We start from the raw sequence: 24,463 nt of genomic DNA on the forward strand, positions 1-24,463 counted from the left end.
GAAGGGTCTTTGGCGGATTAGCTTTTCTCCTGACATGCTCCAGACATCATAAGCACTGGGCATTTCCCTAACTTTGCAATAAATGGAATCATAATTGAAAAACCAATGCTCTGTTTTTCCATTCAAAACAAATGATTCATGGTTAGCTGTGGCTACTCTAGTAGTACGGCCACCTTCACCTAATCCTGTGCTCAAATTAGGTCCCCTGTGACATCATCTCAATTTCCCACTGGCCCATCTTTGGTCCACCCACCAGGCTTGTGTGGGATGTAAATTTAAATTATGTATCGGCATAAATTGTACCTGAGTTTTAGAATGCTTTTAAATTGGGTTTTAATGGAGATATTATTGCTTTATTGTATGGTGAAATTGTAAACCGCCGCAAGCCAGTTCTGGGAGCGGCGGTTATATAAATCCAATTATAAATAAATAAAATTAGAGGATCTGGGGAGACATGGGGGGGGGGGCTGGCTGGCTGGCTGGCTGGGGAAGCCAGAGTTTGGAAAAGAGGGGGAATTCAGCAGGGAGGGAGTGCCAAGGCCACCACTTCTTGGGGGGGGGGGTGACGATGTCTACTTCTGTGTAGTCTGGAGATGAGTTGCAATTCTAGCCCCACCTGGAGGTCAGCAAACCTAAATGCCACTTTGATCCAGATGGCACTGATAAAACATCTGGGATGATAGCTGTATCCAGATTTGGTAGGATCAGATGCCATAATAAAATAATGCTTTCCCTGGTATGCTCGATCTCAGTCTTTAACCTTTGCTTTGAACTCTTTGGAAATGGGATTGTTGGACACAAATCCTTCCAGCCCATTAGCTGCTCTCTCTGTCCCCAGTGCAGGAGTTGCTTCAAGGGAACGGATAAACTACATCTGCTTGTTAGTCATTTAATGACTTTACATAACAGGTAGAAGTACGATTTGAGCATTAACAAATTTTTAAAAATGGCTTTTCATTTGTCTAAAATCCTACCACTACAAATAAAAACACAGAAATAGTTTGAACATATTTAAAATCTCCTTTTAATTTTATTTATTGGTTTGTTTTCAATGTTTCATGCTGCCCTCCCCCAAAGACTCAGGGTGGCTTTCAGCATATTAAAACCTTACCTGAAAAATGCAATATACGTTTAACAAAGCTTCCACCTTCTTTTATGGTTACAAAGTGTAGGGATTATGGTTAGGACTCATTTTCATTGGTGAAGATAACAGAAACAGATAAAACCAAGGGCATTTTGATGGGAGAGGCTGGTTTGAAGGTGAAAATGTAAAATCCTTGGGGGGGGGAATTCAGATCTTGGGTTTCTTTCAGAATGCTATTAAAATACTTATGCACACTAGCATTGATAAAACATTTCACTAAATTCTAGGAAGACCATTTATTTTACCTTTGCTTACGTATCAGAGTCAGTCCCTGTTTTTGGATTTAGCTGTTGGTCCGAAGTAATGGAACAAAGTCTGAGTCCAGGGGCTCCTTTAAGACAACAAAGTTTAGTTCTGGGTATAAACTTTTGTAGGTGCACTTCATCAGATATTGAAAAAGTCTGCATGCACAGGAAAGCTTATACCCAGAACTAAACTTGTTGGTCGTAAAGGTGCCACTGGGCTTGAACTTTGTCCTAGTCCCTGTTTGTGTCTTTACGAAATCACTGTCCCCACGTAATCCTTATTTTAATCTTCTGAGCTTGTGTTTTGTCAGCTTGAGTGGCCAGGGTAGAACTTCTTCAGGGTTCAGTGACTTTCTTAGGTCACCACAAACTAATTTTATGAATCAGATTTTGGAAGCTAAGCAGGGTTAGTATTTGATTGGGAGCCCTCCAAAGATTTGGGTGGTAGTTCCTCCAAGGAACACTAGGGGTCATGATTCAGGGGCAGGCAATGGCCAACCACCTCCCAACGTCCCTTGCCTGGCTCCCAGACAATCCTTGGATTTCCTGGCTACACTACAGACACCTTGCAATCTGTTCAACTTAATATTTCTCGAAAGGCCTTGGAGGAGGAGCTGGTCTCATGGCTTAAGTGCCACTCAGTGAACACCCACTCAGGGCAGTTTTCCTGCCCCTGCGTGCCTCCTCCTGCAACCAACTTGCCTGTCCATCCAGCGGCCAGCCAATCACCTCCCACCCCCCACCCCTGACCACCTTCTCCTCCTGCCACTTCCCTCGGAGGCTGCAGATCCCTGCCGCGTGAAAGCTGCCACTGGTGGTGAGTTCCCTGCAACCTGCAGCCTTTCCAGGTCCTGGGGGAGGGAGAGACCGTCCACAGAATTCTTTCACTCCACCCGCCTAATCTAGCATCTGTTGTATTCCTGAATGCAATGGGTTTGGCCACTAGTAAATAAATAATATGAAGGGGTGGGGGAATGTTTGTGGGGTATATGCACGTCTGAACAGTAAGGCACCATGCAGTGTACACCCTTCCCCTTCCAACCTGGTGGTTTTGCAGGGACATATAATGTATTGTTGGACAATTCGGTTTTTATAGTTTTTATAGTGTATCTTTAACTGGAAGATGAAAGACCCTTTTGGATATTAAATCAGTGCAGGGCAGGTCACTAAGGATTAAATGGCTATAACATATAGCAGGCACTGTAGAACCCTCCATGAGATTTATATGTGTGTGTAAGTAGCTCATGTATTAATCTTTGATATGAGAAAAGAGAGGATGTGGAGAAGATCCTTAGCATTACAAACAGCCCAGCTCTTCTGTCAAATGTGAATAATTTCATAAAATCAAGCTAACAATTTACTACCGGAATGTATGAGTACGAGAGCATTAAAGGTCCCTAGAGCCAGTTCTTCTATGCCTCTTTAAGATTGTACTGAAGAATTTGTAATACCATTTTTTCCCCAATGGCTGAATGAAGCTGCCCTTAAACTCCAGCTCTTATTCACTTAGTTCTAAAGTGGAAAGCGCTTAATGAAAAGTATATGAATCAAAATCTCTTTCTGGCCAGTCCATTTTGATCTTTGTGAGCCGTTATTTCCTATTATGTTGGTATAAGTTGCATGCATTGGTCTCAGTTTTTATTCAAAGGTCTCTCCTAGATAATCATCTAGGGTGAGTCACCTATGCACTGCTGGACCACTTTTGCTATGTTGAGATTATGTCTTCCTCATACTGTGGAAGCTCTGTGGTCATGTGAGGGAAACCCCCCAATGGCTTTTCCCTTTCTACCCCTCCAAGCCAGCAGCCAACCGCCTGCCTATTGAAAGGTAGGTGGGGAGAACATCAAGGGTGTAGGGGGGGAATGGAAAGGTGTGCAGGAGGGTAGATAGGGGGAGCTGCAAGGGTAGTGTTGACAGGAGTGCTAAGAACGGGGTAGGTGGGAGAGCAGCAAGGGTGGGGGTGAATGGAAAGGTTGGGGGCACAGGTGAAAAGAGCCATGATGGAGGTTGAGTGAATGCTAACTCTGTGTGTGGGGTAGATGTTTTATTTCATTTGTTTGTTGTTGGACTTATAAACTGCCCCTTCCAGCCAGAGAAGGAGAGCTTCAAAGGTGGGATGTCAGTAGAGCGTCAAGGATGGGGGGGAGGTGGGTAGAGCTGCAAGGGTGGAGGTGAGTGAAGTGCCGGGGATGGGTGGTAGATGGGGAGAGCAGGAAGGGTTAGGAAGACTGATGGAGAAAGGGGGGGGGAAGAGATGGAGGGTAGGTTGACAGGTAAGGGGAGGAGAGAAAGGAGGCAGATTGTTAGAAAAGGAAGGAGAGGGAAGGAAGCAAAGATGGAGAAGGCATCTTGCAGGTACCTACTTGTGCATGTCTAATCCAGCCCATGAGCTACCTCCTTAGGAATATCAGTCCTGGCCTGTTGCCCTGGAAAGGTCCTGGAGCTTCAAGAAGCATTAAGGTATCTTTAAGGGCGGAAGAGATTGACCTCTGAGGGTGAACCCCCAAGCTGCTAAACATGAGGCAGAACTGAAACCAGCTCTTTGAGCATTATCCTTCCCCATCTTTTAATCTTGAAAAGTGGACAGCTCCATCTTTCCTTCAACACTTAGCAGGGAAATATTGAGTGGTGGCATAACAGGGTTGCCAACTCCAGGTTGGGAAATTCCTGGAGATTTGGGGCTAGAGTCTGGGGAGGATGGGGCTGGGGGGGGGGGGGAAGAGAAGGGACCTCAATAGGATATAAAACCATAGAGACCACTCTCCAAAGCAACCATTTTTCCAGGAGACTAATTCTGTAGTCTGGAGATCAGATAAAATTGCAGTGGTACATCGGGCTTCACCTGGAGGCTGGCAACTGGTGCAGCTCTGGGAAAAATGGAGAGGGGAGAAGATTCTAATTGTCCATTAGACTGAAGACTATCCAACTATGGCCACTATACACCTTTGCAGGGGCGCGGCTTAACATCGCACCCACGGCAAGGAATTTGGGGGTGATTCCGGATGCCTCCCTGTTGATGGAGGCACAGGTCACAGGGATACCATGCATGACATTTTGCCATCTTTGCCAGGCATGGCTACTAGCACCTTACCTGCCTCTGGACTGTTTGGCCACAGTGTTCCATGTGATGGTCTTCTGTAGATTGGTCTTCTGTAACTCGCTCTACACTGGCCTACCCTTGTCCTTGACCCAGAAACTCCAGCTGGTGCAGAACACACCACTGCTTCATCTTGGAGGACCCACATCCAGCGTGTGCTGGAGCAGCTGCATTACCTACCAGTTATGGCCTGGATCAAGTTCAAGGTTTTGGTTTTGACCTTTAAAGCCATTCGTGGCTTGGGCCCTGCCTGTCTGAAAGACCACTTGTCTGTTTATACTCCCTGCAGCGCTCTTTGTTCTGTGGAGGCTAATCTGTTAGAGGTCCCTGGCCCCAGAGTAATACCTCTAACCTTGACCTGGGCCAGGGCCTTCTCAGTCCTGGCCCCAACCTGGTGGAATGAGCTCCTGGGAGAGCTGGGAGCCCTAATGGAGCTGTCAGAGTTCCACAGGGCCTGTAAAATGGAACTGTCCCACCAGGTCTTCGGTTGAGGTTGGATCGGTGAAGATCAATGGGCCCCCTCAGGCTATGCTATTCCATCTAACAAACTCCTTCGTGAACAGTTGTGGGGAAGCTGGAGGATTTTTCTTTCTACTATCTTGTGATTTTTATAGTGTTGGGGTTTTAACGGGATGCTATTGTGTGATCCACCTTGAGTCCAAGGAGGAAGGCGGACTATACATTGAATTACTTAATAAATATATATTTTAAAGGGGGACAGAAGCTTTTATTAAAGGGTGTGTAAACTATGTGCTCCCTGAATGTCTCTTATTTGGAAATAAATATTTATTTATTTTTATAGCCCGCTTTTTCTGTGTAGTTCAGGGTTGGTGACAATAGGAGTATATAACAGTAAATAAAATTTTAAAAAACATAAACCAGTATATCATCTAAGCCAGTGGTCCCCAACCCCCGGGCCGGGGACCAGTATTGGTCCGTGGATCAGTTGGTACCGGGCTGTAGCTCCTCCTCGTCCTCCTCCCTGGCTGCTGCCTCAGAGGCTGCCCTGCCACTCTGCCGCCAGCCGGCTCACTTTTGATGCCCTCCAGTGGCCACCATGGCTGGGGCTCCCCCTCGGCATGGCAGCTGCTGCTGGCAGCCCACCCTCCCAGCAGACGGCGGGAAGTCAGGGGTGCTGGCAGGAAAGTGGAGCAGGGGCTCAGGCAGCGGCAATGTCCCTCAGCAAAAGACTACCCCCCCGCCGGGCCTCAGTAAAATTGTCAAGCATAGACTGCTCTGCACAGAGCCCTGCATAGAGGTGACTGTTGTGTGGTTCACTCTGGCTACATCAAACACCGAGAGATAGGTAAAGTAAATAACCCCTGAAGGGAGATTTGGTTCCTCTTCAGACAGGTCACCTCAGCTTGCAAGGTTTCACGGGACCCTCCAAGTAACACTAGTGGTCATCACGATGCAGATATAGGCAGTGGAAAACTACCATTGAATGATCCTTGCTTGGCTGCTAGACATGCCTTGGGTCTCCTGGTCACTCATACATCATACTGGAACCTACTATCTTAATAGGCAGGATCTTTCTTCTCCAAGTTTCAGGTTGCTGTTGAAAGACAGAGAGAGCCTGCATACATAAATAAGGTTTGCCGGGCCCTTAACACTGTGCTCATTTGTTTCACTCAAATAAGCTTTCCCCGCTCGATTTACCCCAAATCCTAACTAAAAATCAAATGAACATCTGGCTAAGCTGAAACTCTTATCCTGAGGTGTGAAATCGGCTGTCCAAGGAATATGAGGCTAGCTCATATCCCCAATTCATTGAAGTTCTGCAGGCACTCACTGACTGATGATCACTTTGAGGGCGCATGAAGCCAAAATCACAAGGATTGATTCAGAGCACTGGAGGAGTGGCGGGACTTTGAAGGGATGATTGACACAAAATCTTACCTATTATCATGATCATGATGTGGGAAGGTGATTGTCTACATATTTCTGCCAAGTGGTGGAGCAACAAAGAGAAGATTTACAGTAAGGTTCAAAGTCATGTCAGTGTTTAGATATATTAATGATTAAGTTGCAGAAAAACCCTGCATTTTCAGATTATGTGCTGTGATCTCTTTACATGCCTCATAAAACCAAGCAGATTGTAGATTCTAAATTATGACTGCATTCTAGGAATGCCAGCCTCAGGGTGGGACCTGGGGAACTCTCGGAATTACAGCTCATCTCCAGATAGAATCGATGGTATTGTACTCCACTGAGTACAGTGTACTCCCTTGTCCTCCCCAGCTCCATCCCCAAATTTCCATGAGCTCCCCAACCTGGATCAGGCAAAAAAAAAAATTCCCCAACAGTGCTTAGGAAACACTAGGGGAAGAGGATGCCTTCCTTTCTCCCTGTCCTTATGGCTGTGAGGGGTGCACCTTAAAATGTAAGTCACTTTTAGACAAGATATTACTTGAAATAAACTGACAGGAGTAACCACCTGTGAGGCAGCTAAGTGATGCTCATCTTGGGGGAAACTATTTTCACATTTTGTTTTTTATCTGACAATCTTTTCGTGTGCCTGCAAAATCATATCCAACATTTGAATTCATTTATAAAAATACATTTCTAAAAATATTTCTGCTAAATCCATCTCCTGTGAGGAATACATTTCTGCAGACTTTTTAATAGAATTCTTGCCAGCCATTCTGAAGGGAGATGGGCTGTGATGGCAATGCCCTCATTAATTAGTTCCTGATATTTTACTAATGTCATAACCAGGGGTAGTCAAACTGTGGCCCTCCAGAGGTCCATGGACTACAATTCCCATGAGCCCCTGCCATCGTTTGCATAGTCATAACGGTGGAAAATGGGTCACAGTGTGTTGTAAAACCAGTCCTCCTCTCCCTTGGCCTTTGGCTTTAGCAACATGATTACGGAACAAATCTAGTTTTTATGTCTATTTCCAGAATGAATGTCAAAGCAAAAAATAACAACCCCAACCCCACTTGATTTTATACAATCCCAGCTTTAAAGATTTAATGAAGATTGTTGTGGCACCTCAGAGCAACCCTTGGAGAAAATGGCAGCTTTAGCAAAACTGTATGTGAACAAGAAGGTTTTTGTTAAAGAAGCAGGATTTTGATCAGAACAGAAGGTTAAACCAATTGCCCAGAAAGCTTCAAGATGGCTCTTAGTCAGATACTAGATTTATTAAGGAGGTTTATTATTGTGAAATTTAAAAAAAATCATTTTCTGCAAAGAGGATTTCAGACAAGAACTTCTTGATAGCAAAGAAGAAGCACAACAATCTGATGCCCTGACAAAGATTTAATTAATTAAAATGCAATAGTTTTTTTTTTAAATTGTTTGATGAGAGTAGCAGTCAGCACAAAATTCAGCTTTCTCTTCTCGAGTTTTCCTTTCTTCAGTGTTTGTTTGATTCATGTATACAATATACCAGTTAGATGGTCACAGTAAGGAAATAAATATCTTTTGTTTAAAAATGAGCTATGTAGATGACATAAGGAATGTGGCCTGTTGGGTTATACCAGCCCTCAGGTGGGGCCACAGGGATCACTTCCCCTGAAAGAGACGGCAGCTTGGGAGGGAGGTCTGTGTAGCATAGCATCACATCCCTGACAAACTCCCTCCCTTCCCAGGAACTCTGCTTACCCGGGCTCCACTTCCCAATCTCTAAGAATCCCCCCAACTAGAATTGGTGGCAACCCTAGAAGGAAGAGTAAAGAGGTAATGCAGTATCCCCTTAGTGTTCAACTGCTGGGTTTCATTTGTAAATAGGGTGTGATTTTGGACCAAGAAGAACTACAGAGGAGATAACTAACACACACAAGTCATTCCCCATCTCTTGTGCATCCTCTTATACAAATTCTAAAGGTCTGTCTTCCTCTAGGATTGTGAGGTCCTGGTAGATATGCTATTTATTGCTGGTAGATTTTGGTTCAGATTAACTCACTGCAACCATAATGATACTATTTCTGTAACATAGCATTCTGTCCAAGTATTTCCTCTTGTCTTGGTTATCTTCCTGGGAAAATGAGCTTCTTATATTGCTTCACTTCCTTAGCATGTGCCTCCCTGGCTGGCAGCTAATAATAAGAACCATATTTGGAACTCAGTCACATGAAACTACCTTATACTGAATCAAACTCTTGGTCCATTAAAGTCAGTATTGACTATTCAGACTGGCAGCTGCTCTTCAGAATCTCGGGCAGAGGTCTAGTACATGTCTTACTGCCAAATTCTTTAACTGGAGATGGTGGGGATTGAACCTAAGGCCTCCTACATCCCAAGAAGTAGCTCTGCCTCTGTGCCCCAGCCCCTTTCCAGATGAGCCAGATCTTGGGGTCCTAATTGAATCCAGACTTGCCAAATGTCTGTGAGTATTGGGATCACTGCTGTACAGTGATTATGGTATCCTACTAGCAGTGGTCCCCAACCTTTTTATCACCGGGGACCACTCATCACCTTTTACTGAGGCCCGGTGGGGGGGGGGGTAGTTTACTCCTCTACTCTCAACCACTGTCCTAGCGCTCTCTGATCGCTATGGTAATGTTTAAACATCCCTTCAAAATAAGATACAGACACGCCACAACAATGAACATAAGGAACATTTTATTTTCATGGAAATTTTAACTCATGACAATGACAAATCAATGGGAACCCTGAGCTTGTTTCTCTGTGACGAGATAGTCCCATCTGGGAGTGATGGGAGACAATGACATTCAAAGTGTGTTGTAAAGTGCCGGGGGGTGGGATGAAGTAAAGGGCCGGGGGGGGGGGGGGAGAAGGCGTCCTTCGGAGCCCACCTCCAATTAGTTGAAGGACCACATGTGGTCCACGGCCCACAGGTTGGGGATCGCTACTACTAGGATCCGGGAGACCCCAGCTCAAATACCCACACTGGCATGAAACTTTCTGGGTGACTTTAAGACAGCCATTCTCTCTCAGACTGGCCAAACTCATGTGGATGTGTAAAATGGAGAGATGATGTCTGCCAGCCTTATCTCCTTGGAGGAAGAGCAATACAAAAACGTGCTAACTGAATAAATGAATGAAGCTACCCAGTGCTGTCAAAGTCTGAAACGGCTTAAATATTCATAAAGATCTCCTTCTTGGGAATAGGTCTCACTGAATTTCAGTGGGGAAATGATGCTCCCAAACTATAGGTTCGTCCTTTTGTCACCAAAGTGTTACTTCCTTATAGCAATGAGGTTTCTCTAAACCCCACTCTGGTCAGTGCTTGCATGTATAGGCAGAAAACCATTGCCATGGGTTATGAGACAACAAGCAAGGTGTAGACTTGAAGCTCACTGATGACTCAGGAGAACAACCCTTGAATTAATATCTCTGGCAAACCCAGTGCCGTCTGCCCTACCCCATCGTTGCAACTAACCTCTTTGTTTGCCTACAAAGAATCACACGCACACCCTCGATAGCACTATGTCAATAATACATCATGAAGTCATTTGCAGCTTTGCTCTCCACATGGTGACGCCTAGCATCTGCTGCAGTTGCCGTTCCTTTAGCACAATGAGGATAAAGACATGCATTGCACAAAACCCTTAAGAAAAGATTAATCCCGCTCTGGATGCATGGCGCAATAATGTTCTGGCATTAGAAATTCGTTTCCTTCCCTTCTCCTCAAAATTAGCGTGCTCTGACAATGGAGTGTGAATAGGACTGGAGAGCAGATGTTTTAATGGTTTTAGTTGTGCTTTGTCACTACAGGCGGAAAGCAGCCACCGTACAATTGAAATTCCAAGCACAGCGTCTGCTTAGGCTTCCTGCTCTTTGGCCTCGTTTTTCCTTGGCGGGGGCTTAACTGATTGCCTTTTGCTCCAAGATCCAGTGTTGTTAAGCTCTCTGGTGCATGTTTGTCTTGTACTCTGCAGACAAGAAAAAGTCAAGCAAATTCCAGCCGTTCAAGAAGTTTTTTGGTCGGAGGAAAAAACGGGAGGCAACACCGGACCGGGAGGATGCCAAGTTGAAACCCAGCCATTCCTTCGGAAATATCTGCAACGGCATACTGTCTTCTGATGAAGAGGCCAACGATGGCTTGAGGTAAGAGGGGGATGTGGGGGTCCTGTGGCCAGCCCAGAAGGATAATGGTAGGTGTGGTGAGTAATTATGAAACAGCCATAACAATTTGCATTTTAGCACATTATCAATGGTGCCTCTTTTAGATTAGAAACACTTCTATTAAATCCATAAGTAGTTATTTAAGAGAAGTTCTACTGTAGGTAAATAGTTCCCTGATTTGGCTTACCTGAAGTGGGTGAACTTGTTTGTTTGGTGGGCTCATGTGAAATGCTTACAATTGTAGTGTATTTAATTTCCTGATATTATTTTTACTAAAACACATATGGTTTGTCTAGTAAATCCAGAGGAGTAGATGTATTTGCCTGTTGCAGCTAAATTAAGCAGGAGTCACCTTAAAAACAAACAAAATTTATTCCAGCACAAGGGTTTGTGAATCAGAGCTGATTCCACCAGATACCGAGATGGTATGCCCATAGGATAAATATTTATACTCAGTTACAAGCCACCCAAAAGTTGCTTTTTTTGCTATTTTCCCCCCAGCTTTCATGTGCCACTGGACAATATAGTTAACTGGGCACTTTACAAAAGATAAAAAAGGAAACAAAGTCTCCCTTCCATGGTGCAATCTATCATCTTCATGCGGTTGTGACTGGTTAATTCCATAGGAATTTGATACATTTTCCCAGAATACCTTATGCCAAAGACATGATTGTGAGAGCATATAGCAGCATCTGAGTACCAGGAACCTTGGGGAATATAGTCCCCAGGACTTCTGATATCACCTGTAAGAGTCCTAGAAATGACATTTCGCAGAATTCCTAGCACCTGGAACACCACCACCATAGCATTTTAAGGTTTATTGCAGACTAGCTATATGCATTGCCACGGCCAAATAAATCAGGGTGGGATGGGGAAGTGATTATGCTGACAATAAAAGCAGATCCATTCCAAGCCAGGCTGAAATTCTGGAAGAAATTAGGCCCAGAAAGGGCTCAGCAGATCCTGAGTTTGTGAAGTTCATGTCCAGAATCCTCATGAATAATGGTTGACTGGAGAAAGGCAGAGCTGGTTGGGAGGGTGCAGGATATGGAAAGTTCATGGCTGAATGGGTATTTGAGCTCTCCAGTCCCAAGTATGCTATCACCCAGGGGTAAGAGAGCCAGGCCATGAAAACCCCAGTCTTACTGGTAAAGAATGTATCATCTGGTTTGGCCCTTAGTCTAAATCCATCTGCTCCAGCATCATTTATGAGACTCTCGGGAAGTAGCAGGTACAAGTTGGTATGTTAGATATTTCCCAGCAGAGGATCACAGCCTACCCTTCTTATATCCTAATCAAGTTGGTTCACTACGAGTTGAGCTACGAAAACTTACTACACTAAGTCCACCAATATGAGGCCAGCATCTGTGCAGAATGCTGTTTGGAAAATCTATAGCTCTTTGTGTGTCAATAATTTATGCCAAAATATTGCAAGGACCTGTATATCGTTGACTGGGAGTCCCTAGGCTTCTAATTGGCAGACGAGAATGTTTCCAAGCCTGAGGAAACATCACCTTCCCTAGCCTAATTTCAGTGATGAATATATGACATTTAAATATTAACATAAAGGGCAGGCAATATATTTTTTTCTGTAGTCTTTATTGAGAGAGAATTGAATCTCAGACGATTAATGAGTCAAGTTACACCGAACTCATAAATGTGCAGATTTAGAGTTGAGCCACTATAAAAATGTTAGGTCCATGCCTTTCTTGTTTCTTCTGAGGTAGCATTTCTAGACCTCAAGGAGATCCTGGTGTGAAGTACATCAGCTCTTCATGTGTGTGATGTGCAAAATAAGGCATTGTTTTTGTTGGAATATGTAAGGTCTACTGTGCCTATAATACAATGAAGTGACTAGAGAATCAGCTAGAATAGCAAGGTTAGGGACCTCTCCTTGTTCCAAATACTTCCCCTTCTTGTCTTTGATTGGCTCATTCAGGTTTCCCTCTGTTCTGCTGAGAACAGTTAGTTCTCTTCCTCTCTCCACCTTGATCAGACAGAGGGGTCTCTGTCCCTCCTCTTCCTATACAGTTTATTTATTTATTACATTTGTATACTGCAATCTGCTTTGTTCTTAAACAGTGTGTGCTCAGCTTCTATGCATATTTAGACTCTGCCAGCAGTTTTATGACAACATTCTAAAGCTGAGATCTCCCAGTTAGTGATGAGCTTGGTTTGGTAAGAGTGAGACCTTTATTAGCCTCTAGGCCTTAGCATTAGTGACTGGGAAATATGTTACAGTTTAAATATGTTTACAGTTCTTTCATAGATGTCCTGCCTTCATGTCAAAGTCATGGCTTAACACTTACCTTGCCCTAATTTGGTTGAATTTATAAAGACAAATTTGTCCCAGTTTTGCCTTAATTGTACCATCCAATCTAAGCACTCCAGCTGTGCTGCCTATTGTTACGCTCTCATCATTTGACAAATCCAGTGGCGTGATGGCCTGAAGGGGTCTTTATGTCCAAGAGACATGCACAGTATTTCACTTAACAATCTTAACTTGTCTATATCTGATAATTTATTCAATTGGAGCTCCATCACCTACAGAAATGTTGAAGAGGATAATAATAAATTATAATTGTCCTTTTTCTTCTAGCAAGCTGCCAGGAATATAGCTAGATATATCCCCAACTTTTGGGGAAATCTTTGCCAAAATGCAGTATTCAGCTAGACTTGCAATTTGCTATTGGCTTTCCTTCTTTGTTTCCCCAGGCATCTTAAATTATGAAACCACACATCATCTATCATTGTGGCATCATCCTACTGTGTCGCCCAGCTGCCTCCCTTTGGGTTTGCCTTTCCCTCCCCCTCGGTATTGACTCTAGGGCTGCCCCTCTTTGTCTTAGAAATAGCCAGAAACATATTTCTGTGGCACTAAGTAAGAGGCAAGACGAGCCTCTTGTGGCGCAGAGTGGTAAGGCAGCGATATGCTGTCTGGAGCTGTCTGCCCATGAGGTTGGGAGTTCGATCCCAGCAGCCGGCTCAAGGTTGACTCAGCCTTCCATCCTTCCGAGGTCGGTAAAATGAGTACCCAGCTTGCTGGGGGGTAAACGGTAATGACTGGGGAAGGCACTGGCAAACCACCCCGTATTGAGTCTGCCATGAAAACGCTAGAGGGCGTCACCCCAAGGGTCAGACATGACTCAGTGCTTGCACAGGGGATACCTTTACCTTTACCTTTAAGTAAGAGGCAAAGGCAAGAGAACTGGTGGAGGGAGCCGGGTCACTCCTAATCTCATCACTCTCCCTGAGGATAATTATAGTGGCTCCAGACAGAACTTGAGCCTTGTTTTGTGCCTAGTTTCCACACTATTAAACAAGGCTTTTCAGCAATTAATCAGGGCACTTAAGCTGCAAGAGGATCATGCCTTAGTAGCACTGGGCTATAGAAAGAGCTGATCCCACATTAACATTTCCTGCTATAAAATTCTCAGTTGGGATTGATCTAATTTTGGTTGATTTGAACTGCTTGTCAAAACCTGAGCTTAATGCAGTAAGCATTACTTCCTTTAATCATGCAGCAACCTGGAGACCTTCCCTCTCTTCCCTTATCTGGAAGTGTCTAAGTATCCATGAATACCCAGCTTGCTGGGGGTAAAACGGTAATGACTGGGGAAGGCACTGGCAAGGCCACCCTGTATTGAGTCTGCCATGAAAACACTGGAGGGCATCACCCCAAGGGTCAGACATAACTCGGTGCTTGCACAGGGAATACCTTTACCTTTACTTTTAAGTATCCTGGACTCTTCTGCCCCTTCAGGCAATCAGGTGGCATATCCGTCTGTTCCCCCAGCCAACTCTTTGTCTGGGAAGAAAGGAATCTTTTGCTTTGAATTTGGCCCTTGTCCTAAAACTGGAGCCAGAATCTGTCACCAAATCAGAAGTTTGATGCTCTAGCTTGCATGGCCGCAATGTGTACAACCTTACATAGAGTCCATCTGGATCCAGAGCACAGCTATAGGGGAAGCAGCACATAACACATGCTTCAAATGAGTAGCCATGTTGGTCTGAAGTAGCACAATAAAATCAGAGTCCAGTAGCACCTTTAAGTTTCACTATTTTCATCTTTGGATTTATTTTTGGATTATTTGCATTTGGACCCATTTTGAAAATCAGACCTTGCCCAGACATCAATGCTTTATCCACTTCCTCTACTTTTGGATGGCTTATCTCTTCTACTTATGTAGAATATATTGTGCAGTATGTGGGGATTAGGAATACCAGCCTCCAGAAGGGACCTGAGAATCCCTTGATCTACAAAGATCAGTTCCCCTGGAGAAAATGGATGCTGTGGAGGGTGGGCTCTAGGGCATTGTAGTCCACTGAGGTCCCTTCCTCCCCAGGCTCCATCTCTAAATCTCCAGGAGTTTCCCAACCTGGATGTGGCTTCCTTATCCCCCATCCTCTCTGCAGGTAGCCGGGGGGCCTGGCAACCATTGTGGGGAAACTGAAATATTTGGATGTTAACCTAATCATTATAGTGCTGGGGTTTATTGCTACATATTTGATATTATTTTGACTTCTTGAGTTTGCTAATTCTCCAGGTCAGCTATGTAATTGCTGACAAAGTAGCCAAGCTCTGATTTCACTTTATTTGGATTTTCATTTTTTCCCCTAGTCTTGTAGAAAAACTTGGGTCACTGGATCACTGCCTAGACTGGGACTTTTCTGTAAGTTCAGTATAAAACTTAAGCCAGCTGCTTATATATAACAGAAACGAGAGAGACAGCAGATGGGCGTTTCTTCCATACAACAACCTATTTTAATGCGGATTTTCTGAACTTAAAAATGGCCCACAGTGATGCTGACATTAGTCAAATGTAGGAGTGGGAGGGGGTTACCTTTCTAAAATTTTCAAGTAGAAGTACCAAAGTACAAAGGGGTGTGAAATAAAAGTGGATATATATTGAATAAAACCAACAACACTAACAAAAGAAGAAAAAAATGAGAAAGTGCAAAATAAGGTTAAAAAATCACTACAAATCAAATATCTCACTAATTAGTGTCTCAGAACAACAACAACAGCGCACACACACACCTGCCCCAGCAATACATCACAAGACATAAGCCCACTGGCACCTGTGAATCTCTGCAATAAGACCATGAATAAAATGGGATGGAATAATATGGAATGGAATGATCCAGAATATATTCTTCTTCTTTTTTACTGTTCCTTAATTTTTATTACCAAACCCATGTCTCTTTATGAGACCACCTGGAACAGCCAAAAATCCAGAAGACAAGCCGCACCAAAACTCTTCCATAAATAGTTCACAATACATGACAAGCCCAAAACAATAAACTTACATGGGTAGATTATTCAAATCACATCAAATGTATGATCTAGGTTCAAGACTAAAGAAGCTACTGTCAGAGCCCACCACTACACTGGTGGGAAAAATAAAGCAGAAGTATAACCTATTATTGCAAAGCAGACATTTGGGTGGAGCTGAGGACATGGTAAGTGAGGAACAGAAGAAGAAAGACTCCAGTGCTTGTTCAGCAGTTGGATCCCTCCTTGAAAACAGCATGAAAAGCCAAAGTGGTGTTAGTTTGAACACTCCCACTGATGTAAATTAAGAAGCCCAGAGGAGGCTAGGATTCCAACTAACTCTGCAACCAATCATGGCACACTATCAGAAATACATAAGCTTAGCACAGAACTCATATGTCAAGATGGTGTGGCTTGTGAGTGTATCATTCTCCATCTCATAGTAAAGAACTGGAAGTTTACGTAAGATAATGTGAACTTAGATGATGGTGTACTTTGCACAAACAAGCAAACTAAACACAACAACCAGAGAAAACAAAAAGAAACAGAAGAGTTGGTTTTTATACCCTGCTTTTCACTGCCCAAAGGAGTCTCAAAGAGGCTTGCAATTTCCTTCCCTTCCTCTCCCTCCAACAAACACCCTGTGAGGTAAGTAGCAGAAAGAGCTCTGACAGGACTGCTTGGTCAGAACAGCACCATCAGGGCTGTGACGAGCCCAAGGTCACCCAATTGGCTGCATGTGGATGAGCAGGGAATCAAATCTTGATCCCCAAATTAGAAGCTGCCATTCATAACTACTACACCAGGGGTAGTCAAACTGTGGCCCTCCAGATGTCCATGGACTACAATTCCCAGGAATTGCATTCGCTGGCAGGGCCTTCTGGGAATTGTAGTCCATGGACATCTGGAGGGCCGCAGTTTGACTACCCCTGTACTACACCATGCTGAAGATGCAGAATACTACTCATCATAGAATATTTACAGGTCCAGTGGCTGAGGAGTTCAGACACCATCTCCCACAGACAACTAAGCAACCATTAAAAATGCACAGAGGAAAGGATGTTTACCATGTCCAGAGCCATACAGAATATAAACAGGACCTACTCCTCTAGCAGTGGCTGGAATGAAACAAGCACAGTTGTTCCATGGTTGGCAATGTCACATTTCCATTGTAGAAGGTCTCCTCTGTCTTTCAGAATTTAAGTGCAAGCATTTTCGAGAATGGAGATGTGGGAAAGCTGCACCTGTCCCCATGTCTGTTATGCAGCTTTCTCAGTCATAGGAGTCTCATGAGAACAATCCCCTTGATGCAACCCACTCCATCCACAATGGATAATACTCAGTAAAAGTTCTTGTAATTTTATCTCTGTCTTCTGTCTCATGATATTAGTAGATAGGGAGCCATTACCACTTCATCCATGTGCAGAACAAGGCATCTCAAATTAATCATTCTGTTCACACATTCAGCTGCAGCTCATCCATTAACGAGAGAACAGGTAACAAGAGATCAAATGATGAATATTTATATGTGAATAGAGACACAGTATGCGTGCAAATTTTCCTTCGGATAGCTTGTACCTCTTGCGGAGATTCTTATGAAATCAGTAGACATTGGTGAGATTCAAAGAATTTTGTTCCTGGAACAGTATTTCATGCCTCACTCTTCTGAGGTTCTGGGGAAGATGGAAATACTTTGAGATGTGATGCAGAAGGCTACTGATAGGGGAAGAATTTGTGGAGTGCCTTCCCCATGAGTTGAACAGATGGGTCTGTTGTGGGAAGAGGAAGGGAGAGGTGTTTGTAAGCTGCTTTGGGACTGCTTTGAGTAGTGAAAAGTGTGGTAAAAAAGCCAGTTTTTCTCCTCCTCCTCCTCTTCTCTGTCTTCTTCTAGCATAAGATGGGGTTGAATCCAGCCCATGGTTCCTCTGGGGAAAAGCATCATTTCAATCTTCTATGTAGATGGTTGCATAGTACAGAATATCCATGTCTGTATTCCACCTATATACTACCACTTTTCTCCAGCATTTGCTTGCATTACTTTCGTTTTGAAGCATGGGATTACCAATAAAGGGATTTATAAATCCAGTTGCTGTCAGAGGCACATTCTACCATGGTGATGCCCATATTTAATTTCTAATAAAATCCAGGAGTGAACTCAGTCTTGGATGCAGTAATCACACTAATCTGAGGAGTCACTGGTATGTGTCATGGCAACTGTTGTCATGGTATTACCATGGTATTTAAATAGATGGATAGTTAAAGCCTATAGTAGCAGCCTGTTCCAGAGATACATTTGGTTCCACATGCATTGTTAATTCTCGGGGTTCTTTAAAAAAGAAGAAGAAAGAAATGGTATTCACAAGCTGCTCTTATTTTGAAATGATTGTTTCCTGAAATAAGGCACAAAGGTTCAAGAGAATTCCATAATGAAGGCATTGCAGAATGTTATGTTCTTCTGTGTTTTCTGGTTTCTATTTCTGAATGCCACAATATGGCAGGATGAGGCAGATTTCTATGCTCCTAAAAATAAGTGACAACTTGAGCTTTTTTGAACAATGATAATGCTCTGGATTGGAAATCTGTGAATAAATCCCCTCTATCTGGAAAACTCTTGTGTCACTGTGGGTGAAACAGCATACATTAGAGAAGTGTCCAGCACAGAATGGGGCTAAACTGATCAATATATGTAGCAGAAGTGAGTATAATAATTCAATTTAATACAAGCTAGCCAATGATTATAGAGAGTGGGAATAGACGAAGGGAGGGATTTGTCTTTTGTTATTAGTCATTTGTCTGTTTCTCTTAATAGGGAACTCATATACAAGTGTCAACAGGGTTCATCAGTACTGTTTTAGATAATAGCCATAAGATGCTGACCATGTGCCCGTGGTGTATAGACCCAGTAATCTGGCCAGAGATAGAAATACTCTTTAACCATGCATAGTTTGAAAACCGAGAGTGGGATATCTTGCCCACCTCTTCAGCAGTATGAGGAACTATGGCGAAGAGTCATAAGAAAGCTCCAACTCTCTCAGGCAATTCTTCCCTATAACTTCATTGGTCACAGGATGTGCCTTGTCACCAGAGCTGAATTGATTTCTTATTAACCGCCCCCACCCCCGCATACAAACTGACTGTGGTGCCCCTCAGGTCCTCTCATAGATCAGATGGGGGAGTTGAGCCAGCTCTTGAGGCCCATAGTAATATTACAATTTTTAAAAGTCATTATATCATATCACTAATCACTAAACATAATAAAGCTCAAGTTGACAACTCACTCACTCCCTGATTGGCTGTCTCTGATAGTGTGCTGTTAATAGAGAAAGCACACTCAGCCAGTGAGGGCCAATCAGTTCAAACTGCATGCAGACAACTCCCCATCTTATTGGGGGTGTGCCACCAATAGGGAGAGGGCATTCTGCCAATGAGGGTCAATCAGCTCAAACTGCATGCAGACAAATCACTCCCTACCTGATTCTCTGCCCCACCCCCAAATTATTCCCCAGATAGGAGATGGCCCTCAGCCTGAAATGGGCCACCCTGGTAGTTAATCCCCAGTCAGGAGGTAGTTTATCCCCAATTGGTCAGGGAGGACTAATAAGGAGGTCAGCTCTCCATCTCCAACTATCTGCTGGTTTCAGATGTTTGTTGGGTGGAAGAGGAGGCAATCTCAGAGCATGCCCTGCTGCCCGTAAGTTATCCTGGCTTCCTGGGCTCTTTTAACTCAGAGAACATGGGGGGGGGGGAGTGAAGCCCATAAACTGTCCCTTCAGGTCTTCTGGGACTCAGGGCAGCCAGGAAAAGCCTCTGACCTGGGGATGTTTACTTATGAGTAAGTCATACGAGGTTTGCAATTTGCAATCTGAGAAGGGAGGAATGTTTTGGGGGTAGCCATCAGAGGCAATTGCAGCAGGGAAAATAATGCTGAGGTGGATGACTTTCCCTTTCAACATGGATACAACCCTGATCTTGCGGCAGTCTTTCCAAGATCATCACAACAAAGCAAATTTGTGACCAATGGCATGGAAGATGGGAAAACTGTAGAGGGGGCACAGAAGCACCAGGGGCTGTGGGGATATGTAGAGGGGGAGACACTGTTTTCAAGTACCACCTTCCCATTAGCACCTTCCCAGTAGAAGAGTTGATTTTTAGACCCTGTTTTTCACCGCCCAAAGGAGTCTCAGAGAGGCTTATAATAGTTTCCCCTTCCTCTCTCTGAACACTGGCATTGTGCCATATAGTCCTCCCTCCAAAGCAGCCCTTTCCTTCAGAGGATCCGATCTATGCAGTCTGGAGGTTTCATTCAGGGGTTTTTCCAGGTGCCACCTGGAGATTGGTATTCCTGAACATGGGCAGAGATGCTAACTTTCAGCTGGGACCTGGAGATCCCACTTCTGGGGTTTCTCAATGGTTAAAAAAAGTTGAGAAAAGCTGACATAGCGGCACTAATTAAGAAACCCTCTGTAAGTTCTTTGCCAACCAATGTTTTCATGTTTGATTGTAACATACAACTGTTTTTTTATTTGCTTTGTTATTGAACTGAACTGAAGAACATACAGACTGAAAGGTTTTCAGTTCTTCAAGCAAATTTTGCTATCAATGAAATAATTTCATTGAAGAAAGAAACTGTGATAAGTTTATGAATTATTAGATGATGTTTATTGTTATTAGCAATTACACAGCATTTCTCTTTGTTTCCCACCTGGAGCATGTTTCCCACCCTGCACCTCCATGAGATCCAAAGCCAGAGAATCCCCCCTCCCAAGTACTAGCCCTTTTCTCCATGGGGACTGACTTCTGTTGCCTGGAAATGACCTGCAGTTCCAGCAAATCCCTAAGTCCCAACTGGAGATTGGCAGCCTGCAACCTCTCTGGGGCACAGTGCCACAGAATTCCCCCCTCCCAAGCAAGCCCTTTCCAGAGCTGTGATTGCAGAGTCCACCCCCCTCCAAAACAGCCATTTTCCCCTGGGGAGCTTATTTCTGTAGTCGGTAGATGATCTCAAATTACAGATTTCCAGGCTGCATCTGGAGGTTGGTGACTCCTGGGTTAGGAATATTTCTTAAGGTTCAGAGGTGGGGCTCCAAGAGTCCAGGGTGGGCAGGAGCTTTTGTCATGTAGCCAGCCCTCAGGAAGGCCACAGTGCAGGTGTGAATCCAGTTATTTCTGTGGGTGCAACAAGCTTTGCCTCTAGTTATGTTAATATAGACCTGTATTGAAGCATATCAAATGCCAGCTTGGTGTAGTGGTTAAGAGTTGCAATTTCTAATCTGGCGAGTTGGGTTTGAATCCCTGCTCCTCCATATGTAGCCAGTTGGGTGACCTTGGGCTCGCCACAGCACTGATAAAGTGGTTCTGATTGAGCTGTTAAAGCTCTCTTAGCCTCACCTACCCCACAGGGTGTGTTGTGGAGAGAGGAAGGGAAGGCAATTGTAATTTGCTTTGAAACTCCTAGGGTTGTGCGCTGCAACATCCAAATTGGCCGTTCTAGGCCGACGCAGCCAGCGCCACGCTGCAGGGTGAAGGGGAACACGGGTTCTGGTGTGTAACTCAGCGCAGGTGTAAGCCTAGAATGGTTTATTCGGATGCTGCCGTGCGCAACCTACTCCTGGTAGAGAAAAGTGGCATATAAGTACCAACTCTTCTTTTTCTAAAAAATTTACAAGAGGCCCCCTTTGAAATTGAAGTCTAGACCAAGTGGCCTTCCTCAGGCTGTAATTACGCCAAGTAGTTCCTACCACACATCATACCATACCATTCCAGCAAGTCCCTGAGCCCTGTCTTTCTGTCAGCCCCTCATTTTCTGTCTGTCAGCCCTCATGCCTATCAATTTTCCTGCCATGCTACTAGGTGTTTTTTAAATGCAAATTGTTATAGCGCCACGAAACTATAATGCTATGGCAGCATAGCAGGAAAAATGGCAGCTGATACAGGAAGTGTGTATAGAAAACTCTGACATGGGTGCTCCATTGCCAATAGTAAATGACTCTCCATTCACATTGCATTCACAGAAAACTCCTTTGCAGATTCAGTCTAAGTCCAAATTTTAAATGATATTCGTGATTTTGTTCCAGTGACAGACTTCTATATTGTACAGAGGTCCTGCAGACAGTATGGTGTATTGAGTGGTGTGAAGGACTTGGCCTGCCATATTCAAATCTTCACTGAGCCATGAAGTTCATTTGTGGACTTTAAAAAAGTCCCATTCCAGAATAATTTACCTCACAGAGTTTTTGTAAGGATAAAATAGAAAAGGGGCTATGTACAAAGCACTGAGCTCACAAGGGGAAGGGTGAGATACATTTATATGGATAATTCCTCTGAATTCATTAGGCGCTCTACTTCAACCTACAAAGACTAGTGTGTTGATAGGAGACAAATGATTGCCCTGGTAATGATTTGTGCGTTACAGAAACACCTTTCATGTCAATTTATTCCATGTTCATGTAGCAAACCGCTGTAAAATCAATCTACTTTCAATGTGTTCTTCCCCACACACTTTGAGCCTTCAACAATGGGAGAAAAACATATTCAAATAAATGTTAGGGAACACAATACAGGGAATGAGGGAGCTCTTGGTTATAATTGGTTAGACATGCCATTTGAGGCACTTTTTTATAAAATAAAACCCTATCCGTGCCTATCTTTCAGGTCTTCCAGTTATAGTATGGGAACACGGGCCTTTTCCCATGACAGTATATTCATACCTGATGGGCGAGCAGAGAGTGAAGAGTCTGTTCAAGCAATGTCACAGGAGAACATTCTAGGCAAAGTCAAAACCCTTCAGGTAAGAAGTAGTAAGCAATGCGACTCTAGAGGCAGAACAGTTCAAAGCTTTGTAGAATCTTTCAATTGTTGTGTGATGTCTTCAGGGTTGCCAGCTCCAGCTTGAAAAATACCTGGCAGTTTTGGGGGTGGATCTTGAGGAGGGTGGGGTTTGGAGAGCAGCCCTTTCCTCCAGGTATACCGACCTCTGTCACCTGAAGATCAATTATAATCCAAATAGATCTCCAGCCACCACCTGGAGGTTGGCAACTCTAGCTGTCATTATCATTCATTGTTCATACTGTGCCTATCATGATGCTGGGGTTCAAACTTTCAAGAGAGTGTTAAGTGGAAAGAAGCTTATGGTTCCAATCTTGCAAGCCATTCCCCATCAACTTATAGTACAGAGAGTGAAAGTAAAACATCCTAATTGTCAAATTCCATCCTCCACCTTTAATGCCGGCACAGCTTAAGCCCCACCATGATTTGTGTTTTGCTTTGCTGCAACATGACCTGTTTCTGTGTGGCAGCCTTGTCGCAGTTGCAAACATGTGACTCAGAAAACACAAGCTGTTTTTGGTTTTTGTTGTCCTTCATAAGAACACAAGAAGTGAACTGCTGGATCAATCCCATGTAGTACAGTATCCACTCGCTCAGGAAAGATATAGATAAGTGTTGTTGTTTCTTTACACATTCTAAATTACGTAGATAGTTCTTTTTTTAAATAGATATTCTAGGTTTACCTCTGCAACACAATAGTTTGAATAATTAACCACTATATGAAGCTAAAACTCAAAAGCAACAAACTACAGTCCTAAAATACATAAACAAAGTAAACCATACCCGATTTTAAAAAGTTGATAAATCTTCAGTACTTACGCCTAAGTATATTGTTCTGGGGCTTGATAAACCAGCTGTAGGGGTTACCTCTCCCAGACTGCAAAAACACAAGAATTGTTGAGCATCCAGACAGCCACAATCCTTGGAGAGGGTGGGGGAGCTGAAGTTAGGGTTGCCAACTCTGGGTTCAGAAATACCTGGAGATTTGAGGGTTGAGAGTGGTGTTTAGGGAGGGGATAGACCTTGGTGGGGCATAAGGTCATACAACTGACCTTCCAATCTGCCATCTTCTCAAGAAGACGCTTTAAATGCTTTAAATAATGCTTTAAATAAATAACTGGTTCCTATAGTCTGGAGTTCAGTTGTAATTCCAGGATATCATCAGCCCCCACATGGAGATGAATTTGATTAGGTGGGTCTCAAGTTTGTTTAATTTATTTTGGGTTTTATAATTCACTCTCTCTTTGGGAATTCAGGGCAAATTACAAAATTATATGTATGTATGTATATGTATACATAGAGCCTCTTGTGGCGCAGAGTGGTAAGGCAGCAGACATGCAGTCTGAAAGCTCTGCCTATGAGGCTGGGAGCTCAATCCCAGTAGCCGGCTCAAGGTTGACTCAGCCTTCCATCTTCCGAGGTCGGTAAAATGAGTACCCATCTTGCTGGGGGGTGAACGGTAATGACTGGGGAAGGGAAAGGCAAACCACCCCATATTGAGTCTGCCATGAAAACGCTAGAGGGCGTCACCCCAAGGGTCAGACATGACTTGGTGCTTGCACAGATAATACCTTTACCTTTATATGTATACATATATGTATACACACACGCATACATACTTGCATACAATATCCCTGCATAAAATTTAAGTAAAACATCAGATTAAATACCACATTAATGTTATTTATTTATTTATTTATTTATTTATTTATTTATTTATTTATTTATTTATTTATTTATTTAGGGATTTATAAGCCAGTTGTGTAGACCTGCACATGCTGAGGTGAATGGTAACTGTTTATGATTACCTCAGTGCTTTTTTATTTTTCCTGCTACCC

General features: G+C 43.6%; 1 protein-coding gene across 6 annotated transcripts in view; it reads left to right on the top strand.

Annotated features, from left to right (window-relative positions):
• The window catches only part of CRACD (capping protein inhibiting regulator of actin dynamics), a 152,282-nt gene that overhangs the window by 91,032 nt on the left and 36,787 nt on the right, over positions 1-24,463 (top strand). For 5 of the 6 annotated variants that reach the window (XM_077302033.1, XM_077302034.1, XM_077302035.1 and 2 more), the window contains 2 exons: positions 10,339-10,507; positions 22,452-22,587. In XM_077302033.1, the coding sequence (XP_077158148.1) occupies positions 22,468-22,587 (120 nt within the window). In that variant the 5' untranslated portion in view covers positions 10,339-10,507; positions 22,452-22,467. The remainder of the gene's footprint in view (positions 1-10,338; positions 10,508-22,451; positions 22,588-24,463) is intronic. The other variant, XM_077302036.1, reaches the window with a different exon arrangement.

Source organism: Paroedura picta, chromosome 10 (genome assembly GCF_049243985.1).
Source record: "Paroedura picta isolate Pp20150507F chromosome 10, Ppicta_v3.0, whole genome shotgun sequence".
NCBI lineage: Eukaryota > Metazoa > Chordata > Lepidosauria > Squamata > Gekkonidae > Paroedura > Paroedura picta.